Here is a 20,493-nt window from a genome sequence, read left to right as displayed (position 1 = left end):
GGCGTTCCCGGCAGTGGGGAACACAGTGCAGTTGTGTCCTGCTGCTTTGCTCAGCTTTCATGACTTTATGCACATCATATTTTAAATAGAAAAAAAATCCTTTTCTGTCTACTATTGTGGCAGGCAGGGTGCCGACAAACTGTCCCCGGCAGTTTGTGAGCGCTGAAAGCCGTCAGCACTGGGATTCCCATTGCAGCTTTAGAGGTTCTTCGAGCTCCCTGGTTTATTTTCAAACTAGACTTTCCAAAGCCACAGCCTCTGGGCGGCCCCACCCATTCCCTTCACTCAGCGCAGCCCCTATTGCCTTAGTTCCCTGGCGTCGGATATTTCGTGCAAGACTGAGTTCAGGGTTTGGCAGATACCGGAAAGTTTGAAACCCTGCGAGTTACAGTGGGGCCGGGGCTTGTCAGCCTCGCCCCGGGCCCGGCCCTCCCTCGGGGGCGCGGCGCTGCTCGCAGGCGTTGGGACGAGCGCACCTTGCGCGTGGACCCCGTCACCTGCAGGGAGCGGCCGTCCGCCCCCCGGCTCTCGGGCCCGTGCTCCCGGCGCTCTCCTTTCCTCTGCCGCCCGTCCCCGTCGCTGGGTGGCACCGTCCACCTTCGCCCTCCGTGAGAACGCGCCGCGCAGTCGCCCTAAAACCGCACAGGACTTTTGTCCTCCAGGCGCTTCCGTAGTGGCCGGAACCCAAGTGACACGTTTTCTTGGGGGCGTGGAGGGGGCAGGCTCAGGGTGGGCCGTCCGCTCTTAAAAGGACCGCCGCTCGGGGCGCGGGAGGCGGCGCCGCTGGAGCCAGCGCGGGACGTGGGATTCCGGGCAGGTCAGGGAGGTTGGATGATGGCTGGATGGGCTCAGGAGTGGCCGGGTGGTCCGCGGGGAGCGAGGGAGTGTCCGGAAGGCCTGGGCCGCGTTCCGGGCAGAGTCCCGCCGGGGCGGGCCCGCCCCCTCTGCTCTAGTTCCCAGCTGCAGTGTGGCCGAGGCGGGCCGGGTTCGTTCATTCATTCCCGTCCCTTCCGAGGCACGGCCCAAAGCCCAGCCCGCGGCCCAGCCGCCCTCCTCTCCATTATACAGACTGGGAAAACTGAGGAGGCGACAGCTGACCAAGGTCAGCCCCGCGGGTCTGGGGCTCAGCCGGCCTCAGACCAGCCTTCCTGTCTCCCAGAGCCCCTGCGCGACCACTTTCTGGGAGTCCACGCAGTGCTCGGGGTTCGGCGGCCTAGAGGTGGGGGTGGCTTCGGCGTCCGGGGCAGAGTCCAGTGGGAAGCAGTGGGGGGAAGGGCGAGCTGCCTGGAGAAAGGGGCCGGGCTGCAAGACCGGAGGTCCGGAGATCCGGATTTCTAGCATCGGCCGGCCGTGTGACTTCATCTCTGGGACCCTAGTATCTTTCTCTGTAAAGTGCCAGTATCAAAACCTGCCTCATCCGGATGTTGGGGGAATTCAGGAAAGTATCGCAGAAGTTCCCGGTACAGAGCCTGGCACGCAGCAGGCGCTCAGTCAACTGTGCTGGAGCTGGATGAGCCCAGAAGGGGATCGAGGCAGCCCGGAGGAAGGCGGCAGCAGGCCAGGTCGCTGAGAATGAAAGGCTCAGTGTCTGGGGCTTCCTTCCCGCTCCACCCCCTCTGCCCGCAGAGTTTGTTCAGGGTGGAGTTGCACACCTGGCAATGGAGACGGGGCACAGTTCACGTCTACACTGGCCATCCCTGTGCGGGCCCTAAAGTTGGATGGGATCTCTAGCTCCAAGACAGGAATAACCAGGCCGGCCCTGGCACGGACAGAGGCCAAGCCAGCCTGGCTGCCCTGGGGTGCGATGGGGGGGCCGGGCCCACTCCAGGACTATGGTGCTGCGGCTCCAGAGCTGGGCACAGTCTGCTTGGCTAAAGACCCCACCCTTCAGGCCATCTGGTATATTTCCTGCTTCCTCCCAGCTGACCCTTGAGGGGAAGGGGTGGGGGGGCAGGGGGAGCTTGCCTAGAGCAGTGTTAGTCACTGAGCCCAGGAGCCAGTTTACACCTAATGATGGCACAGGTACTGAGGAGGCCCGAGTCTGAGCAGAGAGAACTCCTTCCTGGGATCCTGAAGTTCCAATCCTGCTGCCATGTTTTCTTCTGTCCAGGACTCTCCAGTCCCCAGATACTTTGGGGAAGGAAGTATGGGTCCTCGGATTCCATTTTCCCAACCCTGGTCAATTGGAACTAGGAAATACGGTGCCTGTGCATCAGTCTCTCCACCTGTGCCATGTGACAGGCCTTTAAAATCACCTCATTTAATCCTCACACTACAGCAGGATATTTGTATAACTAATAGGGCCATCTTATAGAGACGGAAACAGGCCAAGAGAGGGCAAGTGATGGTACCCAGCTCTGAACCAGCGCTGACTCCACAGCCACCGTTAACTAGGGCACGCTGCTGCCTCTGTCTGAGGCAAGTTCAGGGGTCCAGGCTTCAGTTAGAAGGAGTTCCTGAGCAGGCAGTCTCGGCCACCCCTGAGACTCTGTGTCCTGGGCCAGGTGCAATGGCAGAGAAGGTGCTGGTAACAGGCGGGGCTGGCTACATCGGCAGCCACACGGTGCTAGAGCTGCTGGAGGCAGGCTACTCGCCCGTGGTCATCGACAACTTCCATAACGCCGTCCGTGGTGAGCGTGGGTGGTGGGGCTGGGGTTTCTCGAGGGGATGACAGAAGGAAACCCTGGGTTCTGCTTCCACCACTGAGGGGTGTGTGTGTCTGGCTAGTTCCTGAGAACCCAGGACCCATCTAGTTTTCATGGCCTCCATGTGCCCCCCAGGAGGGGGCTCCATGCCTGAGAGCCTGTGGCGGGTACAGGAGCTGACAGGCCGCTCTGTGGAGTTTGAGGAGATGGACATCTTGGACCAGGCAGCCCTACAGCATCTCTTCAAGAAGGTGGGTGTCTGGCAAGCAGGCAGGGGGTATCGCCAAGAGCTAGGGCCGGTAAAGCAACCTCTGACCCAGCTTTGTCCCCACAGCACAGCTTTATGGCAGTCATCCACTTTGCAGGCCTCAAGGCTGTGGGCGAGTCAGTGCAGAAGCCTCTGGATTATTATAGAGTTAACCTGACAGGGACTATCCAGCTTCTGGAGGTGAGAGGCATGGGGCAGGGACAGTCACTGGGAGGGGCCCCTGTCTGGCAGGCAGTGCCAGACAGTGAGGAGGGGCCTGCCTGGTAGAATCAGACAGGGCCTGAACTGAATCATCCTGGACACGTGTCTTTCTTACCTCCCAGCCTCAGTTTCCTCATCTGTAAATAAGAGTGCCCATAATGTCAGCCCACCCTCCTATGAGGGAGGAACAAATAGGGCGGGAACAGTGCATGAGGCAGAGGCCACTGACGCCTCCCTTCCATTGCCAGACCATGGGGGCCAATGGGGTGAAGAACCTGGTGTTCAGCAGCTCAGCCACTGTGTACGGGAACCCCCAGTACCTGCCTCTGGATGAGGCCCACCCCACGGGTGCCTGTACCAACCCCTATGGCAAATCCAAGTTCTTCATCGAGGAAATGGTCCAGGACCTGTGTCGAGCAGACAAGGTGAGGGCACCCCTTGACCCAGCCCTGGCTCCACTCATTGACTGACTCCTCACAGTCCCCCATGAGCCTGAGGATGGGATCCTGAGCACCACACCAAGGAGGAAGCTAAGGCTCAGGAAATGGTGGTGACTTGCCCAAGGTCACAGCACTGGTGGGAGGGCTCTGGATTCAGCTGGGACATGCTGCTTGCACCCGTGCCCCCATTGTCTGACCTGTGTCCCACAGGCTTGGAATGCAGTGCTGCTGCGGTATTTCAACCCCACAGGTGCCCATGCCTCTGGCCGCATCGGTGAGGATCCCCAGGGCACCCCCAACAACCTCATGCCCTATGTATCCCAGGTAAGAGAGAAGGGTAGGGACAGAGGTGCTGGCCCTAGGGTTACGGCTGGTGCCGGGGACCTGGAGGAGCTGACCTGACCTCCACCGCCAGGTTGCTATTGGGCGACGGGAAACCCTGAATGTCTTTGGCAATGACTATGAAACAGAGGATGGCACAGGTGAGCCTAGGACCAGGAGGACCCAGGAGTGGAAACCAGGAGGGAGACAGGTGCCACTGACTCCCTCTCCCCCACCTCCTCCTCTGCAGGCGTCCGAGATTACATCCATGTCGTGGATCTGGCCAAGGGCCACATTGCAGCCTTGAGGAAGCTGAAGGAGCAGTGTGGCTGTCGGGTAGGAAAGAAGAGAGGGAGGGAAGAGGACTGAATCCTCGGCACATGGGGCCCAGACAGCAATTAGTTTTGCCCCTTCCACAAACCCTGTTTTCTCCTGGGCAGATCTACAACCTAGGCACAGGCACAGGCTATTCGGTGCTGCAGATGGTCCGAGCCATGGAGAAGGCCTCTGGGAAGAAGGTAGGCCACCCACCCACCCCACCCAACTCTCAGCAGCAGAAGGGCCCAGCCCTTCCCACTCATCTACCCGGTGGGCACCGCACCACTGCCCCGTCTCCTCAGCCTGCCTTGCACCTCCACGCTGGGTGCCTGCGAGCGAGATGCTGCTGTGCACGTCTGCTTCTTGTGGACCTGGCCAGCAGCTGGAGGGGTGAGGCCCAGGACCAGCTCAGCCGAACTATGACTGCTTCTTCTCCTGCAGATCCCCTACAAGGTGGTAGCACGGCGGGAAGGCGATGTGGCTGCCTGTTATGCCAACTCCAGCCTGGCCCACAAGGAGCTGGGCTGGACAGCAGCCTTAGGGCTGGACAGGATGTGTGAGTAGTGGCCTGACCCCTGGGAGAGAGTTAGGGGCTAGGAAGGGGCTAATCAGGTCTGGGCTGTCCCCTTATGGGAGAAAAGAGGGTTTCATTCCAGTGTGGACCCTGACGACATACCTCGCCCTGTCACAGGTGAAGATCTATGGCGCTGGCAGAAGCAGAATCCTTCAGGCTTTGGTGCGCAGGCCTGAGGAGCCTCCCCTACCATGGACCACAAAAGGAAGAGAAGCAACTGCCTGCTCTCCAGCCTCTGGCAGGAACCCAGGGCCCCAGAGCCAAGCCAAGGCCTCCCCTACCTCAAATGCCAACTGGCCCACTCAGCCCACCAGGCCTGAGGCCAAGGGCTCCACTGACCAGGAGTCAGGGGTCTCTAACTCATCTCCCACAGGGTCCAAGAACTCATCAGGACCACCAAGAGTGAGTGAGGGAGGCAGGGCTCTGGGACAAAACAAAACACCTGCCTCCCAGGCACTAATTTATACTGCTATGAAGGAGCTTTCCAAAGTAGCTAAAATAAAGTTTTCTTACACTGGGACAGATCCTCACAGACAGCCACTCTCTACCCATTGGACAGAATCAGCCAGGCCTGAGGGTTGAAGAAGCAATTTCTTTAATTTTATCGGAATCCAAGACACAAGAAAAACACTGAAAACCACATGGAGACAGAAGACAAGACACAACTCTCCCACTGCCTCCCTGGCCCTAGACTGGGGACAATGTGGGGTGAGACAGCTAGGGGAGACCTTGAGCCTCAGCCCAGCCCTGCAGACTCCAGGCCTGCAGGGGAGGAAGTAACGGGGAGGCAGGGCCTAGTCCCCCGAGTTGGGGAACAGCTGAGGGAAGGCCCCCTCCTCACCAACACTCCTGCCTGGGGGCAGGTGGCCCACAGCAGCAGGGGGCCCCGGGGCCATGGACACATTCATGATTGAGAAGCAGCTGGAGTGGAGGCAGGAGAGACACACGATTATCTGGGCAGAATCAGTTGGGGTGGGGGCCTGGGAGGGCCCCATGGGCCAAACCCTGAGGTCACAGGAGGGGGCCCAAAGCGGGGCTAGCGAGTGAGGTCCTGAGTGAGTGGGTCAGCGGCTGGGCCCCTTTCTCCCGCTGCCTACAGCCCCTCCAATACTGCTGCCAGGGGTGCCCACCTCCAGGGAAATGGGAGAAGAAAGCAACCCACTGCCTGCTGCAGACAGAGCCAGGTGGCTGAGGCCAGGAAGGAAGGCCTGGCCAGGCCTCCCCACCTGCCCCAGAGGCCTGTGGGATGAGGATGGGGTGGGGAGGGTGGGGACAGGCTCGACCGGCTCAGATCCAAGATGGTGCCGCAGTTGCTTTCTGGGTCCCCCATGAGCTGGGGGACTGTGCTGGGGACCAGCGGCTCTGGTTAGACAGGAGGCAGCAGCTTCTCAAGAAATTCCTTCACGGCTGCCATCTCCTAGGGGATGAGGGGGGCTGGTGAGAGGCTCTTAGCCAAAGGGAAGAGGGAGGTGGGAGTGGGAAGTGGTCCCCCCACTGACCTGAGGACAGGAGCTGTGCATGACACCTGGGTATGTCTTGAACTGGACCCTGGCAGGTGTGACAACAGACCGGAGCTTCTCAGCCGTCAGGGCCCCAAACCGTACGGGCACCATGGGGTCCAGCTCCCCGTGGCACTGAAGGATGGCCAGGTCCTTGGCACTGCCATTGGCTGCCTGGGGGCCGGGCAGGACTCAGGGCAAAGCCAGTGCTGCAGCACACTCCCCAAGCCACAAGGAGACCCAAAGGGCAGGCGGAGGGATCTGTGGGGACACTCACCTGGGGGAAGGCCCGGTGCAGAGGCAGCCAACAGCTCAATGCCACTATGCCAGCCAGAGGGTGGGGGCAGGTAAGGGCCGTGTAGAGGGACAAGGCCCCACCCTGGAGGGAGGAGTGAATGAGCGCTCACATGGAACAGTTCACCTGCCCACCCCCACACGCCTCTCTCTCCCCTCACCTGTGAAAAGCCTCCCAGGACGATTCGATTGGCAGGGATCCCATTCTTCATCTCGTGCTCAATCAAGGCCCTGACTGGGGGGAGGGGGCATGGTTGGGTGGGAGAAGCTGCTGCAGGGGCCCAGGAAGAGGGCCAGACAGTGCTTTCCTGGGGGACTTTCCAAGGGAGGATGCTGGGCAGGGGCCAGGGCCTTACTGTTCTCTGCTGCCTTCTTGATGCCAGCCTCGTCCTCTGGGGCATCTGGACTCAGCCCCATCAGGTCAAACCTGGGGAGCAGAGACGTTGGCAGCTACTGGAAGACTCCGGCCAGCCCTTCCCACTGGGCAGCTTCCTCAGCTCACATACCCCCACCCATCCCCAAACTCACCAGGAGGGCATCACCATCTTCATGTTGAGTGTCACAGGGATCCTAGGCCTGGGGAGGAGAGCCAGGGGCCATCACGCTCAGGAGCAATGAGGAAACCACAGCAGAGCCCAGGAGGGGGCAGAGCGGCCCCTGGGGGCCCCTCCCAGCAGGCAGGGCCTGTGTTTAAGGTGTTGCTAGGCAACCTGCCACGTGGGGCTGGTGGCTGCAGTTGGGGCATCAGTGGTGGTGAAGGAGAGGAAGAGCCCAGCACTGGATATGACGGGGTTCCAGCTCAGTTGGTGAGTACTTGGGGAGGGGGCACAAGGAGGTCCTGGTTTTAGAAGATCTTAGATCTAGGAGGCCCTCGGATGGGGGGCTGGTGCCAGGACCCCGTTCCTGGGAGCTCTACAGGAGCCAGGGCTGAAAATGGCACTTCTGACTGCCCTGACTGAGCTCAAGCCCTGGGATGCAGCTGATAGGAGAGAGCAGGCCCAGGACAGCAGGACGCCGGCTGATCCCCAGCCTCAGCCCCTCCCTTGCTGGGGTGACACTCACGCATGGGGACAGATGTACTTGACGTGAGGGAGCCGGATGGTGGAGAGGGCGTCAGCCCAGCTGTGCCTGTAGGAGGAAAGGGAGAAAAGGACTGATGTAGGAAGACAGAAAGCAAGGGTGACAGCCTCTCCAGCCCTGCTGCGGGCCCTGCCCACCTCCCCAAGGCACACCCTCCCCCAGTTCACTCACCCTGTGTCTCCAAGTCCATGTAAAAAAATAACCTGGAAAAGGATTAGAAATGGGGAGATGGGGAAGTTCCCCCTCTAGATCCTCCAACTTCTGCCCACCCCTCCCCCACCCCAAGAACCTGGGGGAACTGAGGTAGCAGCCAAACAGGCTATTAACCCCTTCTCATCACCGCCACCTCCATTTTCCCACACCCCCTCTGGCCAGTTCCCCAGCTGCCCCCACCGGGTCTGGGCTGGGGGCTGCTGTAGGCAAAAGGGGACCCTCACCGCAGCCGTCTCCCGCTCAGCTCCAGACACAGTGGCAGCATCGGTGAGCAGGGGCACAGACATGGTGTTACCACACATACACTACAGGGCTCCACGGCTGGGGCCTACACAAATGTGGGGGGCAGTGGTCAAGAGCAGGGATAGGCAGAGGAGACTCCTGGCTCGAGGGACCCAGCAGGCCATCAGCCCCCACACTGCACCTGGGCTCTGTCACCAGCACAAAGAAAAGGCAGACAAGAAGTCTCTGGGCAGAGGGGTAGGAAGTTTGCCTCTATTCCAAAGCTGAAAAGCAGAAGCAGCCACCCTAGTGGCCCAGAACTCGTGTCCCTAGTTCTGGCCCAACCACAGAGCCTGAGCATGCTGGAGATAGGCAGAGGCAGGGCTCAGGGGCTGTGAGGGGCCAGAAGTGGGTGGCCACCCTAGTGGCCCAGAACTCGTGTCCCTAGTTCTGGCCCAACCACAGAGCCTGAGCATGATGGAGATAGGCAGAGGCAGGGCTCAGGGGCTGTGAGGGGCCAGAAGTGGGTGACCAGGGGAGGCAGGGCGCTGTAACGCTCCTCAGAGGGCAACTCCTTCCTGCTCTTCAATCATTCTTTCCCTAGAGCCCTTGGTCTCCCCCCACCCACTCCAACACCAAGCCCAACTGGGAAATGAGGGGGAAAAGTGCCAGGGAAATATGCTTCCAGCCCTTACTACACACACACACACACACACACACACACACACCCCGCACACACACCCCCCGCACACACGCCACACACACACCACACACACACCACACGCCACACACACCCCGCACACACACCCCCCGCACACACGCCACACACACACCACACACACACCACACGACACCCCCTTGCGCAGCCCCGCTCCACTCCCGAAGTCCCCAGGACTGGACAGCGCCTTCGCACCTCACTCCCCACCCCCATCGCTCCCCATCGCGGCGCCCCCTCCCCACTCTCCGGGACCCTCCGGCGCTCCGATCTCCCCCCACACCCTCCCTCCGCCGGCCCGGCCCCGGCCCAGGGTACCTCCGCTCCCTGGGGCTTTCAAGACCGCTCGGGCGACTCTCCTCTCTCTCCCGCACAGACACACACTCTTCCCCCTCGGACGCCCCCGCCGGAACTTCCGCTCGAGTCCGGGGAACCCAGCCATCGCGCTGCCGGAAGTAGCCTGGCCAGCCGTACGGAACCCGGAAGCGGGGAACGGCCGCGCCGGATAGGAGCTGCCATGTTGGAGGCGGTGGGAGCCACTCTCGGTTCAGCACCCGAGTGTCTGCCCGCCCGCCCCCTCCTGCAGAATCCGGACAGGGCATCCCACCCGTGCGCCTCCTGGAGGAAAGCTGTTGAGAAGGAGAGAAATTCCTCACACTGTTCTCCGCATGAAGTTTACCGCCTCCCCATCCCCATGGGACACACTTCGTTATGGCCTTGGGCATACGCCTCTAGCTTTCATGCCCTATTCCAGGATCATGGATAAAATCATACACGCTGAACTAAAGAGACGTTAGAGATCATGTAAAGTCCTCCAGTCTTATTTTAAACATGAGGAAACAAGCTCAGAGAGGGGAAGTAAATAAACAACCACCTGCTGTACGGCACCACACACACACCCCGCACACACACGCCACACACACACACACACACCCCGCACACACACGCCACACACACACACCACACACACACCCCGCACACACACACCACGCACACACGCCACGCACACCCCGCACACACACACCACGCACACACGCCACGCACACACCACACACACACCCCGCACACACACACCACACATACACACCCACACACCACACACACACACACACACCACACACACACACCACACACACACCACGCATACACCCCCACGCGCACACACCACACACACCACACACACACACCACGCGCACACACACCACATACACCACATACACACACCACACACACTCCACACACACACCACACACACACACACCACACACACACACCAAACACACCACACACACACACACACCCCACACACCACACACACCCCCACACACACACCACACACACACCACACACACACACACACATACACCACACACACACAGCCCCACACACCACACACACACCACACACACACATACACCACACACACACAGCCCCACACACCACACACACACCACACACACACATACACCACACACACACAGCCCCACACACCACACACACACCACACACACACACACCCCCCCACACACACACACCCCTTTTCCATCCTCCTTCCCTCCCGCCCAGCCTTCACAGCAGTTTCTGGCTCAAGCTGCTCATGTCTCCAGAAAGCATAAGGACTCCCATCCACCACCACGCTCCCCTCAGTGGGGGTACCTGCCATTGCTGCTGCCACTGAGTCCAAATGGGCCCCCAGCTTGACCACACTCTGGGACTTCCAAACACACAAAAGATTGTCAGGCCGACTGGCCCCTCCCCATCCTCAGCGTCCTCCAAACTCACCTGCCTCTCAAGTGCCCACCCTTTGCAGCAACGCCCACCCTCCCAATTGGCTTCCACCTTCCATCCTGACCCCTACTGCACCTCCCCAGAGTGGGATTTTTCCCCTCTGACCCCGGGGTCCCTCTTTCGTCAGTGAATGCACCTCCCGCCCTAAGCTGGGATTCCCTTCCATCTCCACGATGGGGACTTGGCCTCTCACCCAGGCTCCCCCTCTCCAAGAGGTGCCTCCCTCCCCACAGTTAAGAACTTCCAGGCCAACCCAACGTCTCCCAGTCCCCACAAATGGAACTTTTGTTCTGACAAAGGGTCACCCCCTCCCCACAGTGACATTTCCTGCTGCCGGCTTTCTACCTTTGACCCTGGGGAAGCCCTCGCCCTTCGATGGCACCTTCCACTGCAGACCCCCAAGTCCCTCTCACCTCACCCGGACACCCCCTTGCGCAGCCCCGCTCCACTCCCGAAGTCCCCAGGACTGGACAGCGCCTTCGCACCTCACTCCCCACCCCCATCGCTCCCCATCGCGGCGCCCCCTCCCCACTCTCCGGGACCCTCCGGCGCTCCGATCTCCCCCCACACCCTCCCTCCGCCGGCCCGGCCCCGGCCCAGGGTACCTCCGCTCCCTGGGGCTTTCAAGACCGCTCGGGCGACTCTCCTCTCTCTCCCGCACAGACACACACTCTTCCCCCTCGGACGCCCCCGCCGGAACTTCCGCTCGAGTCCGGGGAACCCAGCCATCGCGCTGCCGGAAGTAGCCTGGCCAGCCGTACGGAACCCGGAAGCGGGGAACGGCCGCGCCGGATAGGAGCTGCCATGTTGGAGGCGGTGGGAGCCACTCTCGGTTCAGCACCCGAGTGTCTGCCCGCCCGCCCCCTCCTGCAGAATCCGGACAGGGCATCCCACCCGTGCGCCTCCTGGAGGAAAGCTGTTGAGAAGGAGAGAAATTCCTCACACTGTTCTCCGCATGAAGTTTACCGCCTCCCCATCCCCATGGGACACACTTCGTTATGGCCTTGGGCATACGCCTCTAGCTTTCATGCCCTATTCCAGGATCATGGATAAAATCATACACGCTGAACTAAAGAGACGTTAGAGATCATGTAAGGTCCTCCAGTCTTATTTTAAACATGAGGAAACAAGCTCAGAGAGGGGAAGTAAATAAACAACCACCTCGGGATTACTGTAATGCTGCCTCTCTGGACCTGCTTCCTGAGCTATAAAATGGTGATAATAACCACTCTGCCTACTTCACAGCTTTGCTGTTAGGCTCGAATGAGGTCGTATGAACAAGCATTATACACTGTAAAATCACAGTGTGAGGCCTTACTCACTCTAAAAAGGACCCTGGGAAAATTCACAGGCCACATCAGGATAGCTGGGTAGGCATGGGTGTGTCTTAGGACTGCCTTCGACAAGCAATGCCATGCAGACAGTGCAGAAAATACTATCAAATGAGCCCCAACTGTTAAGAACAAAAAGGGCTTCATTTGGTCACCACTGAGTCACCCATTGCTCCTTGCTGCACTGGTAAAGTGGAAATAAAGCTCAGGGTCCACAGGCTGGAAGGGAGGCAAACTGAAGTTGAAGGACCATGTCCCTGAGAGAACGTGGGGGATCTGCAAACAGGAAATGAGTCACACTTGTCCCTCAGCAGCTTAGGAATCATTCTCCCAGCTTAACCTACATGTTTTTTCTTTGAACTGAAAGAAAACAGTACAAACTTGGAAGCTCAACAAAGCACATTTCCCCAGGCCTAGAGGCAGTTTAGTCTTCAGTACTCAACAGGTCACGGAGATACATCCTAAAATACCAGAATTCTGGGCAGAAAACCTTTGCGCCCAGGGGACCACAGCAGGCCAAAAACCCAGGACTGGATGTCAAGAGAGAAAGGGGATAAAAGTGAAAAGGGGAAGAAAACAACACAGCTGCTCTCATTCCCAACAGAATCCCCGCTTGGGTTTCTGTATGGAAAAATGAACAGTTCCTCCTGCACCCAGGATCACCTGAGACACTAGCACTCCCAGCAAATTCTTCAGAGTGAAGCTTCAAATTCAGAGGCCAGTCCCAGGTGCTACTTGTGATTGGTGCTTTAATTAGTGGAATTAATGAACAGCTAGTCTGCTCTAAGATTTCTAACTTTATTTTTTTCCCTACTCCAAATTAAAACAGCCCTGCTTGGGGCTGGCTGGTTAGATCACTCAGTAAATTGTGGTGCAAGGGTTTGGATCTCTGTAACCAGCCAGCCACCAGCAAAGAACCATAGCCCTTCTTTTATTTTGATCTCCAGAATGACCCAACTGAAACAAAGATGCTGTGGCTGAGGAGTGAGTAGGACCCTTAGTGCATCAAGAACTGTTTTTGCATTCTGGTTGATTTCAGGCTGCATTTTAGAAATTTTCAGGCCCAATAAGTCTTGGTGGTGGCATACTTTCCCTAAGACAGGATGGAGAAACAGTGGCTATATCTTCCTAACAAAAGAGTTGGCCAATCCCTCAGAGGAACTCTCTCAAGAGGATCAGAATCAACACTAATTCCCTTTATCAACTGCTCCTACTTTCTGCGAGAGAGAGAATACTAACCATCTCAAATCCCCTTTTTGGATGAATTTTCTTCAATTGCTGCACTGACTTTCAGGATTCAAGTCCAAAGTCTTTGGTCTGGGCCAGCCCGATGGCGCACTGGAGAGTGAGCCGCTTGGGAGTGCGGTGGCGCTCCCGCCGAGGGTTCGGATCCCATGTGGAGACCGGTTCCCGCTCACTGGCTGGGTTGCGATCCCGTTACCGGTCAGTAAAAAAGACAAAAAAGGAAAAGAAAAAAAAAAGTCTTTGGTCTAACCTTCAGACGGCATGTGCTGCTCACTTACTTTTCTCACCCTCATCTCTTTTGATGAGCTCCAGGATCTGTTCTCCCTTATTTTTGTAAATGTCACTCCATAAGTTACTTCCCTTCATGAGAAATGAAATATAGGTTTCCATTTCCACCTTCCTCTTTTTTTTTTTTTTTTTTTCCCTTTCTGTCTTTTTTCGTGTCCGGCAACGGATCGCAACCCTCAGTGTTGCACCCACACCGGACCGGGACCGGCAACGGGATCGCAACCCTCGGTGTTGCTCCCGCACCTCGCTCAGCCAGTGAGCGGGACCCGGTCTGTACGTGGGATCCGAACCCTCGGCGGGAGCGCCACCGCACTCCCAAGCGGCGCACTGTAGCAGTGCGCCACCGGGCCGGCCCATCCACCTTCCTCTTTACAAATGTAGATACAGGAGTGTTTTTAGCCTAATGTACAGAATTAAGCTTGACCTTTCCTGAAGAAACTGATCTAATCTTGATTTAATTGTGGCACTTCTTATGATCTACCTAGTCCAAAACAACAAAAAAATTTCAAAGTTCGATACAGTTCCCAGTAAAATGACAAGTTTCATCAGTACTGTGAAGAACTCAAAAGAAAATACAAACATTACGTCTGGCAAGGATTTATTACAAAGCTTATTAGTCACAGTGAATAAAAGCCATGAACAGAAGAACTGAGAAATCCCCAAATTCTGGCATTGGGCTTACAACACTAGTTAGAAGCTAATTAAACATTAAGGAGGTTCCAAGGGGAATCTTAGAACTAAGTCTCAATCTTACCCTGACCAGTCTACCCACACACAGAGAAATGACTCCCATGCTCTCTCCAGATTGCTTAGCTAGGCACAGAGAAAGACCTTCTCCCCAAGCTATCACATATCATCATAAGATTCCTATCCTTGTAGCTGTAACCATGGGACACTTGAGCGTGACAAGCTCCAAGCTGGGCAACTTGACAAGAATGCTCAACAATGACAGGGAAGAGAAGCAAGCAGGAACAAGTGTTTCTATTGGAGACCCTCCTGATGGCTAACACAAACATGATCCTGAGGCTTCAGAAAGTTTCCTGCAGCCCAGGAATAGTTTCCATTTTTTTAAAACACAAGTCACACAAAAATCCTGCCGCAAAGCAACAAGACACTTGGGATTCCATGGCTACATCAACTGGAAAAGCAAGCGTTATCCATGACTGCCAGACGCCACCCAGCCCAAGACCCAATTTCTGCAGTGCCCTTAAGAACCACGATTGTCCCGGGGCACCCATTCAACCCTCCCAGTGGTACAGTGTCTTCCGTAGGCCAGATTTCTGCAGCAAACCCCAAAGATAAAGCTTGGCAGAGGCTGTGGCAGCCAACTCTCTCTGGAGCCTCATCTCTTTGTCTTTCCCAACAGGTAGTCATATATCTTCACTGACACAGCACCTTGTGGGAGCCTTGGCCAGCCCTTAGGAAATGAAGTGTGTCTGTGGGGTAACCTGATGGACCCTGTGGTCTGCTGGGTTAGCCGATGCTTCATAATTGCAGATGGTCACCTCATGTCGGCGAAGCTGCAAGAAAATTGAGGGGCTGGGTCAACGGGCCAGTAAGGAACTGTCCTTTTCCTGAACCTTTTATTCAGGTTCATTTCTAGAAGTCATCATCTAATATCTCCCATCTTCGATATTTTTATCTTGAGAAGCTTGTAAAGATCATTATCAATAATTCACCCTGAAACTTAGAAGATTCATTCCCCCTACTATCATGAGGGCACCATGAGAACTGGAGCTTGTTTTATTTATCATTTTATCTCTGGTGCCTAGAACAAGAAAGATTATGAAAAATGTTAAATAAAGGAAAGAATCTGAAAGTGAAAAACTGTGAATTGATATAAATTACATAATTTCAGGGAACATTACTCTCTTGTGATGTCCCTGTGCTTTGCCTTCCCCTAGCATGTTAAATAATAGAATTTGTTATGCCTTTTCTTCCTATTGATCTAAATTTATCAGGGATTTTTATTAATGAACCTTTAGGAGTGATGTTTTCTTTTGGCCCCTACAGTTATGGTGCTGTGAGCAGGATACTAAAAGGTGCCTTGCCCTTCTGGAGCCACAGATGGCAGACACCAGAGCCTGAAAGCCAGCAGAAAAGGGTATCTCTCAAGGTCCTGCTGAACCAAACTGAAGAAGAAATAAAACGCTGAACAGAAAAATGGGTTAGGAGAATACTTTAGAACAATCAGCCTAGAGCTGCAGACTTGCTCCAAAACACATACTGTCCAGATCCTGAGAAAGCAAGGAAGACATCAATAAAGCTATGCTGATTCCATTCTGAAGCTGGACCCTAAGATAACATCAGGAGTGGGAGCAGAAACCAGAGGGAGCCTTGGTGAGACCTTGCACCTGGCCCCGTGCCTGGAGCCCCTGTGGCTCCCGCCCCTGCCTCTGCTTTTCTTTTCCCACACTCCATCCCCTCAACCCCCTCTTTATTTATTTATTTTATTTTTATTTTTTTAAAGATGACTGGTAAGGGGATCTTAACCCTTGACTTGGTGTTGTCAGCACCATGCTCAGCCAATGAGCTAACTGGCCATCTTTATATGGGATCCGAACCTGGGGCCTTGGTGTTATAAGCACCAGACTTTCCCGAGTGAGCCACGGCCGGCCTCAACCCCCTCTTTAAAAACCCCTCAGTAAATATGAGTCTCTGAGATGGCTTTAGTCTGGCCAATCTCCTTCAGTTTTACTGAAAGACATGGGTTAGCCTTACATCTCTCTTCAGGTCATCAGTATTCCTGAATAAAATTTGACTTCCATTTTCACCAACAATAAACAAACAAACAAACAAACAAACAGGGGCTGGCCAGTTAGCTCAGTTGGTTAGAGCACAATGTTACATCACCAAAGTCAAGGGTTCGGATCCCCTGATTGGCCAGCCTCCAAAAGAATAAAAATTCACACATAAGGTACATAGTCAAACTAGTTTTTAAAAAATAATAAAATACAATAAAAATAAGCAACATAATTTCAATCCCCTTAAAAATACCTACAGTCTGTCAAATAAGTGAGACAGACAGTTTATAGTGATAAAACCAAGAAAAATTACAAACAGACTGGGAGCAACTGATGTCTCACTTGCTTTTTCCCCTCCCCTTAAACCTCCCGCCACCATAGTGCAGATATAGATATATGGATGTATACCTGACGAACAATCTTTTCAGCCCCATCTTACCTCAGTCCATTCTCCTCTCAGGCCAATATAAAAGACCTTTGTGGTATCTGCTCCAAAGTTTTTTGAAATATGTATCGAGAGATGATAGACATTTGAAAAACGAGAAATTCTAGAGGATGAAAGGAGTAGGGAGAGAAGACATAGGTTACAGCTCAATGAGTACCTCACCACCACGTCAAGCATTTCAGTTCCAACTTGTGGTGAAACCCAGCGAAATGTCAGAGAACACTATAGGGTTCTTCCTTCTCATTCTTCTCTTTGGACAAGCAATTAATTCAGTGAACATTTACTCAGCATCTGCCAGATCCTGTCCAAGGCAGCAGGGACAGAAAGATTAGAATAAACACTGCTCCTGTCCTCAAGGAACAGGATGAGAAATGGTTTATAACCCAGCAAAGATTCCAAGGCATGTTTAGCTGTGACCTCACCCTTAGGAAAAAGAGAAAGCTAATGAAGAGAGCAGATGGTCACGTGTAACTCAGCCTGCTGTAAGCTCACTATGCAAAGAATTCTGAAAACATCTTTCCTGAGCCCACCCTAAGAGGACATTTAGATCTGCCTATTGCTTACAGGTTAACAAGTCTGTGACTTGCACTGAATCTCTGCCAAAAACTGATCAAGCCAAGGACCAAGCCTCCTCCATATTTTAACTCATTTCTGATGCTAAGAGAGCAGGACACTGGCCAAAAATAAGTGGTCAGCCCTATAAGCACCGATGCATACATGCTCACTGCAAATGAAGGAGCAGCTACGTTCCTCAGAAGAAACCACAGACAGCGGAAGACAGGCCCAGTGCTTACTTTGTAGCATACTCTAATTCTCCTGTAAGATCCCGGTTTAGGCTAAAAGTCTGATCTGGCTCCCTTTCTGTATCATCAAATGACATCTGTGGAATGTTCTTGTACCTGAGAAAGGAAAGGGAAGAAAAGTCAAGAAATCTGCATAATAATGTTTTTCAGTTTCTCAAAGATTTCTACTGACTGCTCAACTGGCTTCAATTCTATCAAAAGGAAATCAAATTTTGGGGTCAAATTTTGGAAATGGCATTTTACTGGTATTTATATACAAACACAGTATCTTTAACTGGACAAGAAAAGAGCTGAGAACTGCAACATAACCCAGTGGCATCTTTGAGTGGGTTAAGATCACATGAGAAGCAATACACAAAGAGGTGGCTCAAAGTAGGTCACGTGTAGCAAATGCATGGAGAAAATAAGCAACTCAGCACATTCAGACCAAGCTGAGGATATTAAATAAAATGGCTTACTCATGGGAAAAAAAAAATACATACTTTGGCAGAAACATATTAAACACAGTTAAGAGAAAAGATCGGGTAACCCAATGTTCAAGCACTTTTCACATCCAAAAATTACTCCATATATTCAGTCATCTTACAGATCTTTAAAAATACAATTTGCGGGGGCTGGCTGGTTAGAACATGATCCTGACAACATCATGGTCAAGGGTTCAGATTTTGTACCAGCCAGCCACAAAAAAAAAAAAAAAAAAAAAAAAAAATACAATTTGGGGATTTCCATTTTGAAAGAGCACAAAAGGCTGCAAACTCACAATAGGCTTTGAAAGTCAAGGGAAAACTGCTAGTGAAGAAAATATTTTTCGAAGAAAAGTCTAGGAAATAGCTGTCTCTATGATCCACAAATTCTCAGTGACTAAGCCATATATCCTCACCATCTCCAGTGTATTTTATTAATACACCTGCATGGCAGGGGCCTAGATATTAGTTGCAGCAAAATGCATGTAATTTAAGAAAGCAAATGTTTGCTTCAAAGTGTTTCTAAGAATGATGCACAGCAGAATAATAATAATAGTGAACATTTATGAGCAGCATTATGAGAAGCAGTGTGGCACTAGTTAAAAGCAGTGTCTCTAGAGCTAGACTTCCTGAGTTTACAGCGTGGCACTGCCATTTACCAGCTGTGTAATTTGGGGCAAGTGATTTAACCTCTCTGTGTCTGTTTCCTCATATGTAAAATGGGGATAGTAACAGTACATATTCCATACTGTTGATGTGGAGATTAAATGGATTCAATTCTAAGAGGCACATATATTAAAAACACTTTCTTAAGGGCCAGCCCGTGGCTCACTTGGGAGAGTGTGGTGCTGATAACACCCAGGCCATGGCTTTGGATCCTATATAGGAATGTCCAGTTAGCTCACTTGGGAGAAAGTGGTGCTGACAACACCAAGCCAAGGGTTAAGATCCCCTTACCGGTCATCTTTTTAGAAAAAAAAAAAAAAATGCTTTCTTACCATGTGAAATTTCAAACATGCACAAAAGCAGAGAAAATATAATATCTCCATATCACTCATCTTCAACAATCAACAACATTATTACAGTTGTGTCTACACACCCACTTTGATTACAGTTGATTTTTTTTTTTTTTTTTTTTTAAAGATGACCGGTGGGGCCGGCCCAGTGGCACACTGCTACAGTGCGCCGCTTGGGAGCGTGGTGGCGCTCCCGCTGAGGGTTCGGATCCCACATACAGACCGGTTCCCGCTCACTGGCTGAGCGAGGTGTGGGAGCAACACTGAGGGTTGTGATCCCGTTGCCGGTCCCGGTCCGGTACGGGTGCGACACTGAGGGTTGCGATCCGTTGCCGGACACGAAAAAAGACAAAAAGGAAAAAAAAAAAAAAAAAAAAGATGACCGGTAAGGGGATCTTAACCCTTGACTTGGTGTTGTCAGCACCACGCTCACCCAGTGAGCAACCGGCCATCCCTATATGGGATCCGAACCCGTGGCCTTGGTGTTATCAGCACCACACTCTCCCGAGTGAGCCACGGGCCGGCCCACAGTTGATATTTTAAAGCAATCTCAGACATACCATTTCACCCATAAGTTTTTCAATATGTATCTCTACAAAGAACTTCTTTAAAAAATACCTATGATACCATTTTACTATAACTAACAATATTAACAATTAACAATAATTCTTTAATATCATCTAACATCTAGTCTGTGTTCAAATTTCCCTGATTCCAGACTACCAATTTAACTTTTCAGGCTGTATCAATGACATGTCATAGTTCAATATGTAGCATTTTATTTTTATTTCTGGTGGTTGGCTGAAGCCTTGACCTTGGTGTTACCAGCACCATGCTCTAACCACGTGAGGGGGCTGACCAGTTAAGCTCAATTGGTTAGAGGATAGTGCTAATACCACCAAGGTCCAGGGTTCAATCCCTGTACTGGCCAGCCCCCCCCCCCCCCCCCAAAAAAAAAACAAGTGAGCTCACTGGCCAGCCCTGGCAGCATTTTTTTTCTTTGTTAATTGTACATAAAATAATGGTTCATTTTACAACCAATGACATCTTAGACTCAATAAAGCATGTAGTGTGCTTAGAACAGAAGACCACATATTTGTATCTGCTCGCCTAAAATTTGGCATTTCCTATTTACCAGACCTATTTTAAGATCTTTACATGCAATATCTCATTTAAGTCACTTCACAATCTTATGAAGTATGTACTATTACTATTCCCATTTTACATGAGAAAATCGATGCATAGAGAAGATAAGTAATGTCTCAAAGTCATGCAGCTAGCAAGTGGCACAGCCAGAATTTGACCCCAGTTTAGTCCAGAGCCAGCACTCTTAACCACAATGCAACATGGATGTCTAGTCTTCTGAAGCCAATCCATATCTCAAGTAAAGGAGTGTCCAAAAAAACCAAACTGTTTTCTTAGAATGATTAAATATGTGGATCTGCTTTCAAATTCATGTTTCTAACATTCAAAAATAGGGGCCGGCCCGGTGGCGCACTGCTACAGTGCGCCGCTTGGGAGCGCGGCAGCGCTCCCGCCAAGGGGTCAGATCCCACATACAGACCGGTTCCCGCCCACC

At 53.2% G+C, this 20,493-nt stretch overlaps 3 protein-coding genes across 8 annotated transcripts in view; 1 reads left to right on the top strand and 2 right to left on the bottom strand.

Moving 5' to 3' along the window:
• Window positions 1-757: 757 nt before the first annotated feature.
• Window positions 758-5,287, top strand: GALE (UDP-galactose-4-epimerase). Of its 3 annotated transcripts, XM_008573005.1 has the most exons (11): window positions 758-817; window positions 2,505-2,630; window positions 2,781-2,896; window positions 2,980-3,093; window positions 3,363-3,539; window positions 3,765-3,878; window positions 3,970-4,036; window positions 4,126-4,211; window positions 4,316-4,393; window positions 4,635-4,749; window positions 4,885-5,287. In XM_008573005.1, exons 2-11 carry the CDS (start codon window positions 2,510-2,512, stop codon window positions 4,941-4,943), a joined length of 1,047 nt encoding a protein of 348 aa, XP_008571227.1. In that variant the 5' UTR covers window positions 758-817; window positions 2,505-2,509; the 3' UTR covers window positions 4,944-5,287. The 3 variants fall into 3 exon arrangements, with proteins under 3 accessions (XP_008571227.1, XP_008571218.1, XP_008571236.1); XM_008572996.1 differs by lacking the exon at window positions 758-817 and having other exon boundaries at window positions 1,587-2,630; XM_008573014.1 differs by lacking the exon at window positions 758-817 and having other exon boundaries at window positions 2,541-2,630; window positions 2,728-2,896.
• A 58-nt stretch (window positions 5,288-5,345) lies between these two features.
• Window positions 5,346-11,316, bottom strand: LYPLA2 (lysophospholipase II). Of its 3 annotated transcripts, none has more exons than XM_008573028.1 (10): window positions 11,184-11,316; window positions 8,078-8,181; window positions 7,812-7,843; window positions 7,623-7,688; window positions 7,089-7,136; window positions 6,917-6,987; window positions 6,722-6,795; window positions 6,544-6,645; window positions 6,267-6,440; window positions 5,346-6,184 (listed from the first exon to the last, which is right to left on the bottom strand). In XM_008573028.1, exons 2-10 carry the CDS (start codon window positions 8,153-8,155, stop codon window positions 6,134-6,136), a joined length of 696 nt encoding a protein of 231 aa, XP_008571250.1. In that variant the 5' UTR covers window positions 8,156-8,181; window positions 11,184-11,316; the 3' UTR covers window positions 5,346-6,133. The 3 variants fall into 3 exon arrangements, with proteins under 3 accessions (XP_008571250.1, XP_008571243.1, XP_008571257.1); XM_008573021.1 differs by lacking the exon at window positions 11,184-11,316 and adding an exon at window positions 9,109-9,240; XM_008573035.1 differs by lacking the exons at window positions 8,078-8,181; window positions 11,184-11,316 and adding an exon at window positions 9,109-9,238.
• Window positions 11,317-14,023: 2,707 nt separating this feature from the next.
• PITHD1 (PITH (C-terminal proteasome-interacting domain of thioredoxin-like) domain containing 1) overlaps window positions 14,024-20,493 on the bottom strand; it is a 9,649-nt gene continuing 3,179 nt past the window's right edge. For both annotated transcript variants that reach the window (XM_008572979.1, XM_008572987.1), the window contains 3 exons: window positions 17,426-17,530; window positions 16,626-16,734; window positions 14,024-14,962 (listed from right to left, as the gene is read on the bottom strand). In XM_008572979.1, the coding sequence (XP_008571201.1) occupies window positions 14,861-14,962; window positions 16,626-16,734; window positions 17,426-17,530 (316 nt within the window). In that variant the 3' untranslated portion in view covers window positions 14,024-14,860. The remainder of the gene's footprint in view (window positions 14,963-16,625; window positions 16,735-17,425; window positions 17,531-20,493) is intronic.

The sequence above is a fragment of the Galeopterus variegatus genome, unplaced genomic scaffold, assembly GCF_000696425.1.
Source record: "Galeopterus variegatus unplaced genomic scaffold, G_variegatus-3.0.2 Scaffold50, whole genome shotgun sequence".
NCBI classification, from domain to species: Eukaryota; Metazoa; Chordata; class Mammalia; order Dermoptera; family Cynocephalidae; genus Galeopterus; species Galeopterus variegatus.
Note: the sequence above shows the minus strand (reverse complement) of the source record. Positions and strands in the feature narration are given on the sequence as shown.

Excerpts from the sequence above, each read along its gene's own strand:
- GALE (XM_008572996.1), top strand. The coding sequence starts at position 2,345 with ATGGTACCCAGCTCTGAACCAGCGCTGACTCCACAGCCACCGTTAACT. Across the intron at positions 2,631-2,780 it reads CTTCCATAACGCCGTCCGTG|GAGGGGGCTCCATGCCTGAG; the intron begins GTGAGCGTGGGT and ends TGTGCCCCCCAG. Across the intron at positions 3,094-3,362 it reads GGACTATCCAGCTTCTGGAG|ACCATGGGGGCCAATGGGGT; the intron begins GTGAGAGGCATG and ends TTCCATTGCCAG.
- LYPLA2 (XM_008573028.1), bottom strand. The coding sequence starts at position 8,155 with ATGTGTGGTAACACCATGTCTGTGCCCCTGCTCACCGATGCTGCCACT. Across the intron at positions 7,844-8,077 it reads CTGAGCGGGAGACGGCTGCG|GTTATTTTTTTACATGGACT; the intron begins GTGAGGGTCCCC and ends ATCCTTTTCCAG. Across the intron at positions 6,185-6,266 it reads TGCACAGCTCCTGTCCTCAG|GAGATGGCAGCCGTGAAGGA; the intron begins GTCAGTGGGGGG and ends CTCATCCCCTAG.